This window comes from Balaenoptera ricei, chromosome 9, assembly GCF_028023285.1.
Source record: "Balaenoptera ricei isolate mBalRic1 chromosome 9, mBalRic1.hap2, whole genome shotgun sequence".
Lineage (NCBI taxonomy): Eukaryota > Metazoa > Chordata > Mammalia > Artiodactyla > Balaenopteridae > Balaenoptera > Balaenoptera ricei.
The window spans coordinates 23,719,619-23,735,717 of NC_082647.1; the positions used below are offsets into that span (position 1 = coordinate 23,719,619).

Sequence of the window (16,099 nt, forward strand, 5' to 3'; positions counted from 1 at the left end):
GGGCTTCTCATTGCAGTGGCTTCTCTTGTTGCGGAGCACAGTCTCTAGGCTCACGGGCTTCAGTAGTTGTGGCATGTGGGCTCAGTAGTTGTGGCTCACAGGCTCTAAAGCACAGGCTTAGTAGTTATGGTGCATGGGCTTAGTTGCTCTGTGGCATGTGGGATCTTCCCGGACCAGGGCTCGAACCCGTGTCCCCTGCATTGGCAGGTGGATTGTTAACCACTGCACCACCAGGGAAGCCCAGGATTTCCTCGTTTTTTATGGTTGAATAATAATATCCATTGTGTGTACCACATACTGCAACTTCTTTATCCATTCATCCATCCATGGACACTTAGGTTGTTTCCATGTCTTGGCTACTGTAAATAATGCTCCTGTGAACATGGGGTGTAGATATCTTTTCGAGTTAGTGTTTTTGTTTCCCTTGGATATATCCCAGAAGTAGAATTGCTGGATCATATGGTATATATATTTAATTTTTTGAGGATCCTCCAAACTGTTTTCCATAGTGGCTGTATCAATTTACAATTCCACCAACAGTGTACAAGGGTTCCCTTTTCTCCATACCCATACCAGCACTTGTTATCTCTTATCTTTTTGATCATGACCATTCTAACAGGTGTTAAGATGATACCTCTTTATAGTTTTTTGTTTTTTTTTTTAAATTTACTTATTTATTTATTTTTGGCTGTGTTGGGTCTTCGTTTCTGTGCGAGGGCCTTCTCTAGTTGCGGCAAGCGGGGGCCACTCTTCATCGCGGTGCACGGGCCTCTCACTATCGCGGCCTCTCTTGTTGCGGAGCACAGGCTCCGGACGCGCAGGCTCAGTAGTTGTGGCTCATGGGCCCAGTTGCTCCGCGGCATATGGGATCCTCCCAGACCAGGGCTCGAACCCGTGTCCCCTGCATTGGCAGGCGGATTCTCAACCACTGCACCACCAGGGAAGCCCCTCTTTATAGTTTTAATTTGCGTTTTTTTTAGGTACCTGTTGGCCTTTCGTATTTCTTCTTTGGAGAAACGTTTATTGAGGTCCTTTGCCCATTTTTTAATTGAGTTATTTGGCTTTTTGCTAGACTGGTATGGGTTCTTTATGTATTTTAGATACTAGCCTCTTATCAGGTATATATGGTTTGCAAATATTTTTTCCCATTCCTTAGGTTGTCTTTTTATTTTGTTGATGGTTTCTTTTGCTGTGCAGAAGCTTTTAGATTGATGTAGTTTCACTTGTTTATTTTTATTTTGCTGGTTGTGCTTTAGGTGTCATGGCCAAAAAATCATTATCAAGACCCATGTCAGAATGCTTTAGGCCTTTGTATTCTTCTAGGAGTTTCATGGTTTCAGGTCTTACATTTAGTCTTTAATCCATGTTGAGTTACTTTTTGTGAGTGGTGAAAGGCATGAGTCCAGTTTCTTTCTTCTACATGTGAGTATGCAATTATCCCAGCACTATTTATTGAAAAGGCTGTCATTTCTACATTGGGTATTCTCATCTCCTTTGTCAAATATTAGTTGACAGTATATAGTTTAGTTTCTTACTGTTTTTGTTTGGGGGGATACTTATAGTTAACTCGTGGGTCGTTTTGGATGCCAAAGCTTTGTCAGTTAAGGGTTCATTCATGCTGTTTGCCTCTGCTTGTTTTTGTCTGAGTAGAATGTTGTCTTCTGCTGAGAAGGGGCAACACTTGGAGAATTATGCAGTACTTTTTAAGCATTTATAGTGGAATATTTACTTTTGCTCTAGTCTATCGTGTTCATAAATTAACAATGGGAAAACACATAATGTAAAAAATTTAGGTATAAAAAAGTTATTTTACAACTGAAAACTGTGACCAAGGCATACATCCTACTTAAGAAAGGCATGAAGAAAAATTAGAGCTTTTTCAAAGAATAACAATTCAAATGAAAATAAGAACCCAGAGGAAGTCTCTAGAATTTTGATTTTTAAGTTTGAAGAGGAAGGGGAATGGGAGCAAACAGTTTTTGTACACATGAAAGACATAAAGAGACTATGCTCAGATGTAAGTAAATTGTTTTAAAGAGCAACAAGAGGGACTTCCCTGGTGGTCCAGTGGTTAAGACTCCATCCACACTTCCATTGCAAGGGGCATGGGTTCCATCCCTGGTCAGGGAACTAAGATCCTGCGTGCCATGTGGCCAAAAAAAAAGAAAAAGAAAAAAAGAGCAACAAGAGTGAGCAAAAAAAAAAAAAAGAATTTTCTAACCCACAGAACAGGCAGGTATCACAAAGGAACTGACTGGATATGACTCCTACTGAGAGAAGTGACCTTAAAATCCTTTAGATTCTGGATTCATATTACGTGTATACACTTTTAAAAATGTTTACTTACTCTACTTTTTGTCCCTGCTCTTTCTGGTACCTGAACTTTTGCTTTGGATTGCCTTTGATCTCTAAGCTCAAGAGTTTTCTGGCAGCTGTTTAATTTTTAAAATATTACATAAGTTTAATGACAGAAACAGAACAATAGCTTTATCCAGAAGTGACTTCACTTCCAAGGTTGAAAGGCTCTGTCTGAAATGATGCCTGCTGCCCCCTTGAAGGGAGTCTAGGCATGCCTTTGTAGGCTGTTCCAACCCCCAGTGGGTTGGAAGGCCAGAAATAGTACTTCTGTTAAGTCCTTTACTTGCTTCCAAGTTTGGGGAGCTAATGCTACTAAGGAAAACCTGTGGGTTTTGGTTATCACCTGTAGGATCTCAGTTGAGTAAGCCCTGCCTTCTTTTAAAACGCTTCTCCCTCTTCTTTGTACAGACTTTTTGTCGATGGTTAGAGAATTCCTTGAAAGGTTTGCCAAAGGAGACAACCGTGGGAGCTGTCACAGTGACACACAAACAACTTACAGATTTCCACAAACAAGTCACTAGGTGAGTGATGATCAGCAGCAGAGGTATGCAGAAAAAATATCTTTGTTTCTTATACCACCTTAGTTATAGATGTACCCAGGAGTATTTTTTTGTGTGTCTTTGTAAATTCAAAGTTTTGTGTCTGTTTAGCCTTGAATTGCACAAATTGGCATTGGAAACCAATCTGGGGGAAAGTATCACCATGCTGTACATGTGTGCCTCAGTTTTATTGTACATATGTATTATACATATCCTGATGTTCTTCCAAAAGAACAGTGCGTTGAACAGCCCACTACCCTTCAGGAAATCTGTCTGTATCTTTTTAAATTCCTTCCCAGTTCTTATCCGTATTCAGGGGTCAAGAATGCAGGTGTCTGAATAGGTGAAGCATTGGTTGTAAAATATTATAGAGTGATGTGGACTGCAGTGAATTAGGAAATTTTTGCTGTGCCTAAAGATATTCAAATTCTAATTTAATTCAGGCCAACCAAAACATCTCTCTGGGATGCATTAGGCCCATGAGCCACTTGCTTACAGCTTAGTTAAAATGTTAAGTTGTACATGTGTGGGTTGTTTTTTTTTTTTTTTACTGTAAACATAATAAACATTTAAAATATACCTACATAGTCTTCCTAATTACAGTTTTATAGCTATAAGGTGTTGATTGATTTCCTTACAGTGCCTCTATTAATTTTCATTTTTTCAGTATTATGGATAATATTGAATGTCTAGCCTTTTCCTTCTTTTGATTATTTTCCTTAAAATGCAATCACTGAAGGAGAAGTTATGAGACTTTTATGGTCCTTGATAGTATTAATGACAGCAACTTAAATTGGATTTTGTAACTGTGTGTTACCTTCCTCTGATATTCCTTTTTCTATGTAGAGTCTTTAGAATTTTGACTAAATTTTAGGCAATGGCTTATATTCATACAATTGTGGAAAGATTTATAGGTCCAAGAATGAGTTGTTGCAGTGAGCTTGGTAATGGTGAAAAAGAAGAAGGAAAAAAATGCATGTGATGATACAGAAAAATATATAAGATATATTATAAAGGGAAAAAAATAACAATTTTGTGTAACCCAACTTGTACTTAAAATTTTTTTTAATTTTTAATTTTGATAAAATACAAAATTTACTGTCTTAACCTTGTTTTTAAAACCATTTTAAAGTGAACTGCTTGGTAGTGTTAAGTACATTCACATTGTTGTGGGATTAATCGCCAGAACTTTTTCATCTTGCAAAACTGAAAGTATACTTATTAAACAACTGACCATATCGCCCTCCCTCCAGCCCCTAGCAACCATCATTCTACTTTCTAAGTTTGACTGTTCTAGATACCTCATATAAGTGAAATCATACAGTTTTTGTCCTTTTGTGACTGACTTAGCATAATGTTCTTAAGGTTCACTCATGTTGTAGCAGGTATCAGAATTTCCTTCCTCAAAGGCTGAATAACACTCCATTGTATGTATATATCCTATCTTATTTATCCATTCATCCTTTGATGGACATTTGGTTGATTCTGCCTCTTTGCTATTATGAATAATGCTGCTATGAACATGAGTGTACAAATGTCACTTCAAGACCCCACTTTCAGTTCTTTTGGGTATATACCCAGAAGTGGAATTGCTGGATTACATGGCAGCTCTATGTTTAATTTTTTTTGCGGAACCGCCACACTCTTTTCAGTAGCAGCTATACCATTTTGCATTCCCACCAACGGTGCACAAGGTTCTAATTTCTCCATATCTATTTTATTTTTGTTGCCTGTGCTTTTGGTGTTACATTCAAGAAATCATTACAAAATATAATATCATGAAGCTTTTCCCCTATGTTTTCTTCTGAGAGTTTTATAGTTTTTGGTCTTACATTTATGTCTTTGATCCATTTTGAGATAATTTTTGTATGTGATGTATGTTAAGGGTCTGACTTCATCCTTTTGCAGTTTTCCCTGCACTGTCCTTTTTTCATTGAATGGTCTTGGTACCCTTATTGAAAAATCATTTGACCATATATGTAAGGGATTTATTTCTGGGCTCTCTATTCTATCCCAGTGGTCTATGTATCTGTCTTTATGACAGTCCCATACTGTTTTGATTATTATGGCTTTGTAATAAGTTTTGAAATTGGTAAATTGAGACCTCCAGCTTTGTTCTTTTTCAAGAGTATTTTGGCTATTCGGAGTCCCTTGAGATTTCATATGAATTTTTTTTTTTTCACTCTAATCCTAGGTTTATTCAACACAATCGTTTTACTCTACACAACAAAGTACAAACACGACATTATCTAAAATGCTACAAAGTTACAAAACTCAAAACAGAAAATTTATAGTACTGACTATACAATAAAAGCCAAAAACGCAATGTACACGTTGCCAAGGTAACTGCATGACCACAGTGAATACCAGCACAACTGGGAGAACTGTGTTCATAGGAATTTTAGGATAGGTTTTTCTATTTCCACAAAAAAATGTCATTGGGATTTTTGACTGGGATTACATTGAATCTGATCACTTTGTATAGTATTGACACCTTTAATAATATTAGGCTTTCCAGTGCATGAACATGAGATGTTTTTCCATTTATTGGTATCTTTAATTTCTTTCAGCAACATTTTATAGCTTAAGTATTTTATTCTTTTTGATGCTGTTGTAAATGAACCAACATGTACTTTTAAAAGCTATTCTATTATATGTGATATATATATGCAAGCTACTTTATTATGAATAGTAAATTTCTGGAAAGATATATAACTAGAACTTTTCATTTCATAACCTGTGCTATTTGCATTTTTTTCATGAGCATGGTATGCTTTTACAATTAAAACCAGACCTAGTTTTTAAAAGGGAGAGAAAATTAAATGCTAATCTTTTTTTCTGAGAATTGATTTCTTGTCACTCTCCAAAATGGTTTACTTTCTTATTCCCAAGAGTTTCCAATAATTCTGTTAATGGTATAATCCCTAATCTTTGAGTGCTGTTTTTTTGTAGTTTACTAAGTGGCCTAACTTCATGTCCTGGAAGTAACTGACTTTGGGCCATAGATCAAGTGACATGCATGACTTTAAAATAGCATGTGACTGCCTTCATGACACATTTTGCCAAAAGAGGGGATTTCCCCTCTACTAGGTAGACATATATTTATTGGGATGACCTTAAAAAACTATTTTATCTTTTTTTACTATGAATCTTCCCAGTAGAAGTAATATTCTACCTACAAACTGTCTCAGGGGAAAGAAGTATAACAGTTGTTTCTCCCTGCTTCTGTTTTGCTCTATTTTATCTAGTGTTGTTCATTAGAAGGGCAGGATCATATTGACTCTAGATTAGAGCGAATGAGAGCCTGAGGAGAACCCTCAAAGGAGGACTGGGCTTAGAGTCAAGGCTGTTGGTTTGAATCTTGCCACTTACTGTTACTTTGCAGCTTATTTATCTGTAAAATAGGGTTAGTAATACCTATCTCATAGGGTTATTGTGAAATACCAAGTGGAAATTTAAAGACGATCTGGTACGTAGTAGGTGATCAGTGAATGTTAACTTTTTCCTTGGAGAAGAACCTGCCAGAATGTCATTACATACTTGCAAAACTAGCTAGAGCATGTCTCCTTCAGCTGTAAGGCAACCACCCACACATTCTGGAATAAGTTTCCACCAAGCTCATATTTCCTCATCCAGGCTAATATATGACAGGTAGAAACAAAGTGTAAGTCTGAAATAAAAGTCATGGACATTCCATAGTGTAAGGAAAATCTTGAGGCTAGGAAAATGAACCCAAATAATGCATTGCTTTGAACAAAGATATCTGTGATCTTTGTCCTGTGATATGGGAAAATAAGGTATTTACCATCCTGGCCTACTTGATCTCTCACCACTAAACAAGTTTTGCAGCTCCTCCTGTAGTAAGCTGTGACATAATGGTGGGAAATGAACAGAAGTAAGAGGAAATGTTGAGGTGCTAGAGAAAGGATTTGAGATTGCTCACCTCCTCTTAGTAATTCTCTTTCTCTGGTGTGTGTATTGCCCTTGAACCTTCTGTTCCATGCATGACTCAGTCTCCCTTTTGGTTTTAAGGTCCTGTTACTCCTGCCTCAACATGCTACTTTGTTTGCCATCCTAGCAGGGAGGGTAAACTGGTTCAGTGTCATTTCAGCAAGTCCAAGCCTGTTTCTCAAATGGTACTGGTAATTAATTAATTCCCTGGCATTTTTAGTTGGCTAACTTGAAGAAAGCTGGAATTTTTCATTCTGAAATATCATTCTTGCTTTCCAAATACCACTAATTATGTCTAGAAGAAATTTTGCCATCATTTCCCATTTTTCTGTCTTGGTATTTATTCTGTGACTGTCACTTGCATGAGGATCTCAAAGTCAAAGACATGCATAGGGAGCATTGACACTAGAATGGGCCAGTATGGGAGTGTCTTCTTGCTGAAGTCATTACTTAGAGCTTGGTTACTCTCCATTATGCACATCAGAGGAAAAGGGCTGCATTTCTCAGCGCACCACTAGGATTACGGGGCTTGAGGAATAGTGACCATAAAATTACTCAAAAGTGTAGTGGAAGGCTTCTGGGCATATATCTGGAGAAAACTATAATTCGAAAAGATACATGCACCCCAATACATGCAATAGTGCAGTAGTTCATAGGAGCGCTATTTACAATAGCCAAGACACGGAAGCCACCTAAATGTCCATGTAAAGATGAATGGTTAAAGATGTGATATATACACAATAGAGTACTACTCAGCCTTAAAAAAGAATGAAATAATGCCATTTGCAGCAACATGGATGGACCTAGAGATTATCATACTAAGTAAGTCAGAAGGAGAAAGACAAATACCATATGATATCACTTATGTGTGGAATCTAATGACACAAATGAACTTAATTACAAAACAGAAACAGACTCACAGACATAGAGAACAAACTTATGATTACCAAAGGGGAAGGGGATCAGGGAGGGATAAATTACTAACATAGCATTGTAAATCAACTATACTTGGCTTATTTAAAATTAAAAAAAAAAGTATAGGAAGGATTGGGATGGTGGGACTAGAAGCCAGAAAATAGAACTTACAAAAATAGTGGCAGTTTTAAATGAATGAATGAATATAAATAAATAAGTGTAAATGAATATAAAAACAACCCAGAAATATTAAGTGCCAGGAGGACTGAGGCAGAAACAGAAAATAGTTCTAGTTTTTAAGGAGGTTTGTTTGTTTGTTTAAAAATCCATTTCTTTGGGCTTAATCACCAGGGACACTTAAGTTAAACATTTGGCTAAAGCGCTTGACACCAGAGCAGTTGCTGACAGGATTGGGAGCAGAAGCTGAGTTGATTTGAGAGATTGTGGCCCATCGCTCATTTCATTCACCGTGTCTCACCACAGTTCTCCTGTACTAGAATTTTGGTTTCAGTACTTTTTCTCATGTTACGAAAGAGGCTAAGAGTGGAGTTATCATTTCTTTTCCAGATTTAACCACGATCTCTGGTTGAAGAAGGGTAGTATTGAACAACATGTAAGGCATTAAGATAGCAGAAGAATCTTGAGTCTCTAGCATTATCCTAAGTTTATCTCTCTCCTGTCGTCTTAGTCCCTTATAATAATACACCACACAGTGACTTCTCTGGGGTTACATATCTTCCTCCTTCATGACATTGGGAAGCAGGAGTGATCGGGCTCACTCACCAAGGGTGCCTCCTTATAGTCAGTATTGATTTGGAAATAGAGAAATGGAATGCTTTTATTGAGGCATGTTAAATTCACAGAGCAAATGGCAGAATTCCAATAAAACTAGAAGACCTTCTTTACTTACCTTACATTTTTAGGATGGAGGGAGACTAGAAGAAAGCCTCTGTTGAATCAAGTCCTAGAGTCTAAATCAAGGTTCTTAGTGATGTTTCAGACCCTATAATAGCTGGGGAAATCCAGATGTAGGCTCTTAAGAAGATAGCTCTCATTACCTTCTTTTATGTTGAATCACTGTTAGTGGTTCCCTCCCTGACTTTTAACCATTACAAGAAGGAGAGAGAGCTTTCTTCTGACATTGAATGCTAGGCTATAGGCTGTGCTCCCTGAGTTTTTCTGAGCCAAAGAGAGGGCCACAGAAGGGTGAGCATATTATTAGGATGTGCTTTCTTTTTTTTTTTTTAGGGAAGGATTTTTGTTTTTTGTGTTTTTTTGGCTATGTTGGGTCCTCGTTTCGTGCGAGGGCTTTCTCTAGTTGCGGCAAGCGGGGGCCACTCTTCATCGCGGTGCACGGGTCTTTCACTATCGTGGCCTCTCTTGTTGCGGGGCACAGGCTCCAGACACACAGGCTCAGTAGTTGTGGCCCACGGGCCCAGTCGCTCTGCAGCATGTGGGATCCTCCCAGACCAGGGCTCGAACCCGCGTCCCCTGCATTGGCAGGCAGACTCTCAACCACTGCGCCACCAGGGAAGCCCAGGATGTGCTTTCTTTTCCACTGTTTTTAGCTTAGCCTCATGTTCAGTTACCAAAAACTATTATGAAGACTGACACAAAAGAATGAAGCTGGCATCAGCTGGTTTCTTGGTGACAATCTTAGATAAAGGAAGCCTTTTGAAAAAACAGGGTCAAATGAATATTGGGCTATTCATGCCACCTAGGCATCTCATTGCTTGCCAGAGGACCAAGACCTGCTTCCTCCTCCTCCCTTTCTTCATGCCTTAACCCTTTCCTCTCTCCTCTCCCTCCTCCTCCCACAGGAGGAAACCTTGAGCAGCCTGTTCAACTAGAAAATCGCTGATTGAGACTCACTTTCTGGACTGGGCTTTATAAACAAAATCTGCTCTTGGGAAAGAATGAGGAAACCAGGGTACCTAAGTTAGCTCAGCTCATAGAGTTAAAATGATCAACCTTAGGTGAATATGCTTGCTTTTTTACTCTGAGGGTTCTGGCTTTCTTTTATTTATGTCAAGGACTTTAACCAGATTTTGTTGTTTTTTGGTTTTTTTTTGGCCACGGGATTTTAGTTCCCTGGCCAGGGATCGAACCCGTGCCCCTTAGAGTGGAAGCACAGAGTCTTTTTTTTTTTTTTTTTTTTAATTTTATTTATTTATTTATGGCTGCATTGGGTCTTTGTTGCTGTGCGCAGGCTTTCTCTAGTTGCGGCGAGCAGAAGCTACTCTTTGTTGCAGTGCGTGGGCTTCTCGTTGTGGTGGCTTCTCTTGTTGTGGCACGCGGGCTTTAGAGCACAGGCTCAGTAGTTGTGGCGCACGGGCTTAGTTGCTCCGCAGCATGTGGAATCTTCCCGGACCAGGGCTCGAACCCATATCCCCTGCATTGGCAGGCGGATTCTTAACCACTGCGCCACCAGGGAAGTCCGAAGCGCAGAGTCTTAACCACTGGACCGCCAGGGAATAGCCAGGTTTTCTTGTTGTAGCAGCCTACATTTGTCAAATACTATTTTATTCACTGTTCTATTATCCTAAGCACTTTACATATAGGAATTGATTTAATCTTCAAAACATCATGGGGTAGATAATGGTTGAGGAAACTGAGGCAGATTGGTAACTTGCTCAAGGACACAGTGAAACCAAGATTCAGACCTAAGCAATTTTTCTCCAAAGCCTACTCTTTAACAACCACACAGCTTATAATTATTCTCATGTACAATAGTTAATATTTACTCTTGAGTTACAGAAAGATTGAAAGCGGGGTCAAGAGATGATGGAGAGAGCAGAGCTGGGACAGTTCTCGGTATACCTCAAGGTTGTGGTTGCTTTTCAACATATTATATCTTTCTCATCAGTCAGGGACCAACCTACCTTTTCTTTTCTAGTGCTGAGGAATGTAAACAAGTTTGCTGGGCCTTGCGAGACTTCACCAGGTTGTTTCGATAGCTCATACTCCTGCACTGTGCCTGTCACCCAGGTGAGTGGTATATAGTTCCCAGCTTTTCCCCTGGCTGTCGGGAGTACTTGGGGATGGGCATAGGTTTTTAATGCCCATCATGGGACTAGTACTATAGCTAGAGTCAGGGAAGGACTTAACAGTTGAACGCTGCTGCACAGCTGAGAAATGCACAGGCCTGATTTTCTTGGGTCAAGGCAGCCAAATAATTGTCAGCTTCTTTTGGATGCCAGTTTTACCCCCATAAGAAAGTTATTGTTGCAGAATATCTCAAAAAGAAAATTCCTCCCCTCTTCTCTTTACAGATACCTCTAGGATGGTAAGTATGTGTGGTAACAAATGAATATTTTTCAACCTGGCAACTTTGGTGAAAACAGTGCTGACCTAAAGTAGACCGTGATACATGGCACTGCCTTCCTAAAACTGATCTTTCAGATTTGATAAATAAAGATGCTTGTTCTTATCATTTTTTACAATTTTAACGCTGAAATGCTAGGGTTTTGACCAAGGCAGGAGGTAAAGGAAAAGAGCTAGCCTCTTTGTCTAGCCCCTGATCATCAGTTTTCTCCGTTTGCTTCTGATTCTGAAGTAAAGCAAGAAGCTTAGCTGAGGAAGGAAAGGACTGGGTGGTGGGGTTTGGGTGCCAGTTTCTTGACTGAGAGAAGAAAGGCATCTCTCCTGTAAGCCCACCCTTTGACGTCTTAAGCAGAATTTATTCTCCCTGGAGGCAATTCTCGATGAATGTGCAGCCCTCTCACTGGTGGTTTTGTGATTAAATGCATTTGCGGGTGAAGATGCTGTTGAGCAATGCCTCACCATACCAGAAATTATTTTTAAACTTTGGTTCTTTGATGAGTAGTGATATCATTTGGGATCCTCAGGTTTTGCAGTGTCTGTAATAGCTAACGTTGATACACATAGGGTTGTTTGTGCATAGCTGTGGATGTTCATAGCTAATGTTTATGGAGCCCTTACTGTGTGTCAGATACTGTTCTGAGTGCTTTGTATTATGTACAAAGCACGTTATGTATTAGCTATAAGATAGTCCTCACACAGTCCTCTGGATTAGTTACTATTATTATTTCCATTTTACAAATGAGGAAATTGAGGTTCGAAGATGTTAAGTAAGTTGCTTGATGTCACGGTCAGTAATTGATAGAGCCACAATTCACTTTTCTGGTGCCAGAGTCCTCACCTTTAACCACTCTACTTAATACTTTTACATAGTACCCTTTACATAGAGTCTAAATCAGTGGCTCTTAAACCTTTTCTTAGTAGGCAAAGCCTTCTTTCAAAATAAAATCTTGCATGAAACCCCAATACTTAAAAAGACTTAAGTGGAGGTTTTCTGGTTGACTTTGGAGTGGGCAGCCTGGACCTGCTGGCTTACTCTTTACCCCCACATATTATCACTGAGGACACTCAGAATTGGAAAAGCACCACAGACGTATTTCATTAAAACAGTAGCTCCTTTAAAATCCAAGTGAAAAAATCCAACTTCTTTTTTTTTTTTTAAACTGAGTTCTTACAGCAGAGGCCAGAATGAGGTGCCTGAGCAAGTATAGAAACTTCTGTCTTGAGGTTGACTTTCTGAAGTATTTGCTATCTCCTGGACCACAGTTATTGACTATCTTCTCTCTTTTGTCAGGAATGTCTTTTTTAATTAGAAGACAGGAAGAAAACAAAAACCAGACTGTGTCCCACAATCAGAAACCTCCATTGTGGCAGAGGGGCCTTCACCGCCACCAGGGCCTCCCGCCAGACAGGGAGAGACTCCAGCCTTCCAAGGCCATCCTGAGGAGTTCCTGTTTGGGGGTGTGAGGGAAAATCAGCGCGGTTTAAAAAAGATGGCTGCAGCCTGTGCAGCGTGGTGGGAGGTGAGCTGGTTTCCTGGTGAACTTGTTTCTAAAAGGAAAAATAATTTTAAAGAAATAAAAAAGGAAAAAAAAAAAAAGGAAAACTAAACTGAAATCAGAACTGAAACATTCTCCTGGTAGCAAATGACACGCACACATACGTACCTACACACACACGCACGCACACACACACATGCTAACACGCATGTGTGCACACAGAAAAATAAAAGTACAAAACTTTCTGTGAAACAAAAACGTTTACTTAGGGAAGATGGGAATTCAAATGAATTAAATAACTGCAATTGGAAAGAAAGGGTCAGGATCATCTCTTAAGGTTTTCTGCTGTTTTGTCCTTTCCTTCTCTCCCACCCTCTCTTCTTTCCCTTTCCCTCTCCTCTTTTAATGAAAGTGAGTAGAAATTTTTCCTACTGTCCCAACTGTTTTCTTCTCACCTTTAGAGTTCTTCAGACAAGGAGAAATAAGCAAGGAGCCTGTTCTGTTTTATATCATGGTCACATCAATGATACTAGGACCTGCCAGGGCCAAAATTCATGTATATCCCCATCCTGACCCTATTCAGTCTCTTAAGTCCACTTCCCACCTACATTGGGTTGTCGTCATCTTTGGAGAGAAGAGCCAAAATTAGGGTGAATGGGATATAAATATATATTCTAAGTTGTAGTTTTTTTAAGATTTTTTTTCTTTTTTTTAATTAATTTTTCACCCATAGACATGAGAGAGGAAAACAGGGTGGGGGAATGGAAGAAAGTGTTTACAGGGCTAACTGTATTTTACTAAAAAATGCAGAAATTATTTGACTTCATGGGGAGTGAGGCAGAAGAGGGAGGCCCAAAGCAAGTCCTAATATTTTAAAGGAGTTGCAGCCCTGCACAGGCATTAGATATTAGGGCACTGTTCTGTCTGGTGTTGTAGCCATCACAAGAACAAATCAACAGCAACCAAAAAAAAAAAAAACCAATAAATTTAAAAAATTTAATCAGTGTTTGTTTTTACTTCATTTTACTGCCTTATAGATCTGAAATGGTACGGCTAAACCTCCTAAGTGAATAGTCTTAGTTGTTCTCTAATAGACGTCTGGGTACAGAGTTTGAAATTCAGGCCCCTGCCCTTACTGCCCCAGACCCTTCATATTTCAGGGGAGTGGCTCTTTCTGCATCTTTTATTCTTCTGGTTTACCCTAAAACTCCTCCTGCTACATTCTGTCCTTTCATATGGCCTAAGTGGGAAGGAGGATGGGTCACTTGGCATATTAAACAAAATGTAGCATATTGTTTTTACAGTGGCCACCCAAGTAGATTGTTTCCTAACCTACTGAGTATTTATTTGATCTTAAAAAAAAAAACCCCGTAATGAGGTATCATTGACATGCAATAAGCTGTACATGTTTAAGGTTTACATGTTTAAGGTATACAGTTGATAAGCTTTGACATAGGATACACCTGTGTATGTATGTATGTAAAAAATTATTATTATTTTTAATTAATTTATTTTATTTATTTATTTTTGGCTGTGTTGGGTAATAGACTTCCCTGGTGGTGCAGTGGTTGAGAATCCACCTGCCAATGCAGGGGACACGGGATCGAGCCCTGGTCCGGGACGATCCCACATGCCACGGAGCAACAAAGCCCGTGTGCCACAACTACTGAGCCTGCGCTCTAGAGCCCGCGAGCCACAAGTACTGAAGCCCACGCGCCTAGAGCCTGTGCTCCGCAACAAGAGAAAAGACAGTGAACATATCTTTTACTCCCAAAAGTTTCCTCGTGCCTCTTCCCATCCTCTCCCATGCCCAAGTAGCCACTGATCTGCTTTCCATCACTGTGGATTAGTTTGCATTTTCTTGAGTTTTATATAAATGAGATCACACAGTATATTATAGTAATTGGGCTTTGAGCTAATAACCTTGACCACAGAGTTGCATCTAGTATTTGGAATCCATGAAACAAACCTCCCTGCATAACATCAATGGTACTCAGAGTTTTATTCTCTAAAAAGGCAATATTGGAAGGGGAGAAAATAACTTGAATATGGAATGGTGTTTGGAGTAAGATTATCAAATTCTGGGGATCAGCACGTTGCCCTCACCATCCTGCTCATTTTCTGGTTAAACAGTAAAACTTTGAAGCCTAGTCCAACCCTAGGTCCTTGCAACGACCAGTTGACTTTTCTCTGTTTAAGGAGTTCGGCTTTTATCACCAAAAGCTGTGTCTAGGACTGGAAAACATGTGGAAGGGTTAATATAACTCTCCCCAGCCACTGAAAAGTAGCCTTTGGAATATATATCCTAGTGTATGTCAAGAACATCCTCTCCACAGCTATAGCTTTGAAATCCAGAACTCTTATTAATGGTTCTCACTGCTTACTCTGCAGCGTTAACAGATTGATTCAGACGAATTCTTACAAACAGTCTTGTTACTTTTGGGCATAGCAAGAATACCCACCTGAATTTCAATTTAAAAGGGAACTGTTTGGGGTCAGGTACCCTAATGTAGATATTGTGTTCCTGCGTGACATTGTCTAGTGGAAGTAGAATGAGAGTCTTGCACCTGAACTTACCTAAGTCTGAAAGTTCCCATGGATCTGTTCCCTTATTTCCATGATTGACTTAGCCAAGAAATTTTAGTCATGATTATGTGAAACACACATCACCCGCTGGGGCTATTCCCAGCAAGATTGTACTAAACTAAAGTAACTTGTAATTTTTATGTACCTGTTCTATAAAGATCAATAACTGAGAATGTAGGGTAAATAAGACAGGAACTTTTGAATGGCATCAAGACCTCATGAATGCAAAGTATGTGTCCATCTTGTGTAGCCCGGGTACTAAATCGTTTTACAGGGATGAAAGCCAAAATCCAGAGAAGTTAAACATTCAAGATTATGCAACAAGGTATGCCTGATTTTTGTGAGATGTATTACTAGCAAATGAGAAAGTTGCCTGTGAGAACATTCCTCTGACAAAAATGGGGAAAAGCTGTCAATATTTCTCTCCTACTCGACAAAGACTGAAAAGTTCTTTAGGTCAGTGAAAAGCTGAATAAGGGGAAGGAGTCTTGAATTAAAAGGGAATATTTTGTTGGGTACAAGGATGAACTTGGTGGGGATGAGGGGCCTGCAGGAAGGATGTAAGGTAAACTACAGGGTGCTAGAGGGGTATATTCATCCCCCGGGCCATGAGCATCAGTATTCTGTGGATTCCAACTTAAACACTAGCAGAGGCCACTACCAACCGGAACTTTAGCGTAGCGAGGGAGCAGTGAATGGCAACGCATTGTCCTGCCTTTAACCTCTGGAACTTACAGTATCTGTTATTTTGGGCGGGGAGGGGTAGTGTTCATCCACCACTGGCTACAACACACAGATCTACAAGAAATGACGGCCAGGTATGCTGTTTTTTTGTTTCTGCTTTTATTTTTGTTTTATTTTTAAGAAATCAAAATATAAGTAGAAGCCCAAGGAAGATTTTCAGCAGCCACTGAGCTGCCTGCAGTGTTG

The 16,099-nt window shown here is 39.4% G+C and overlaps 1 protein-coding gene across 5 annotated transcripts in view; it reads left to right on the top strand.

Annotated features, from left to right (window-relative positions):
• The window catches only part of TNPO3 (transportin 3), a 134,567-nt gene extending 120,984 nt beyond the window's left edge, over positions 1-13,583 (top strand). For all 5 annotated transcript variants that reach the window (XM_059933435.1, XM_059933433.1, XM_059933434.1 and 2 more), the window contains 3 exons: positions 2,767-2,879; positions 10,660-10,751; positions 12,379-13,583. In XM_059933435.1, the coding sequence (XP_059789418.1) occupies positions 2,767-2,879; positions 10,660-10,720 (174 nt within the window). In that variant the 3' untranslated portion in view covers positions 10,721-10,751; positions 12,379-13,583. The remainder of the gene's footprint in view (positions 1-2,766; positions 2,880-10,659; positions 10,752-12,378) is intronic.
• Positions 13,584-16,099: the final 2,516 nt, after the last annotated feature.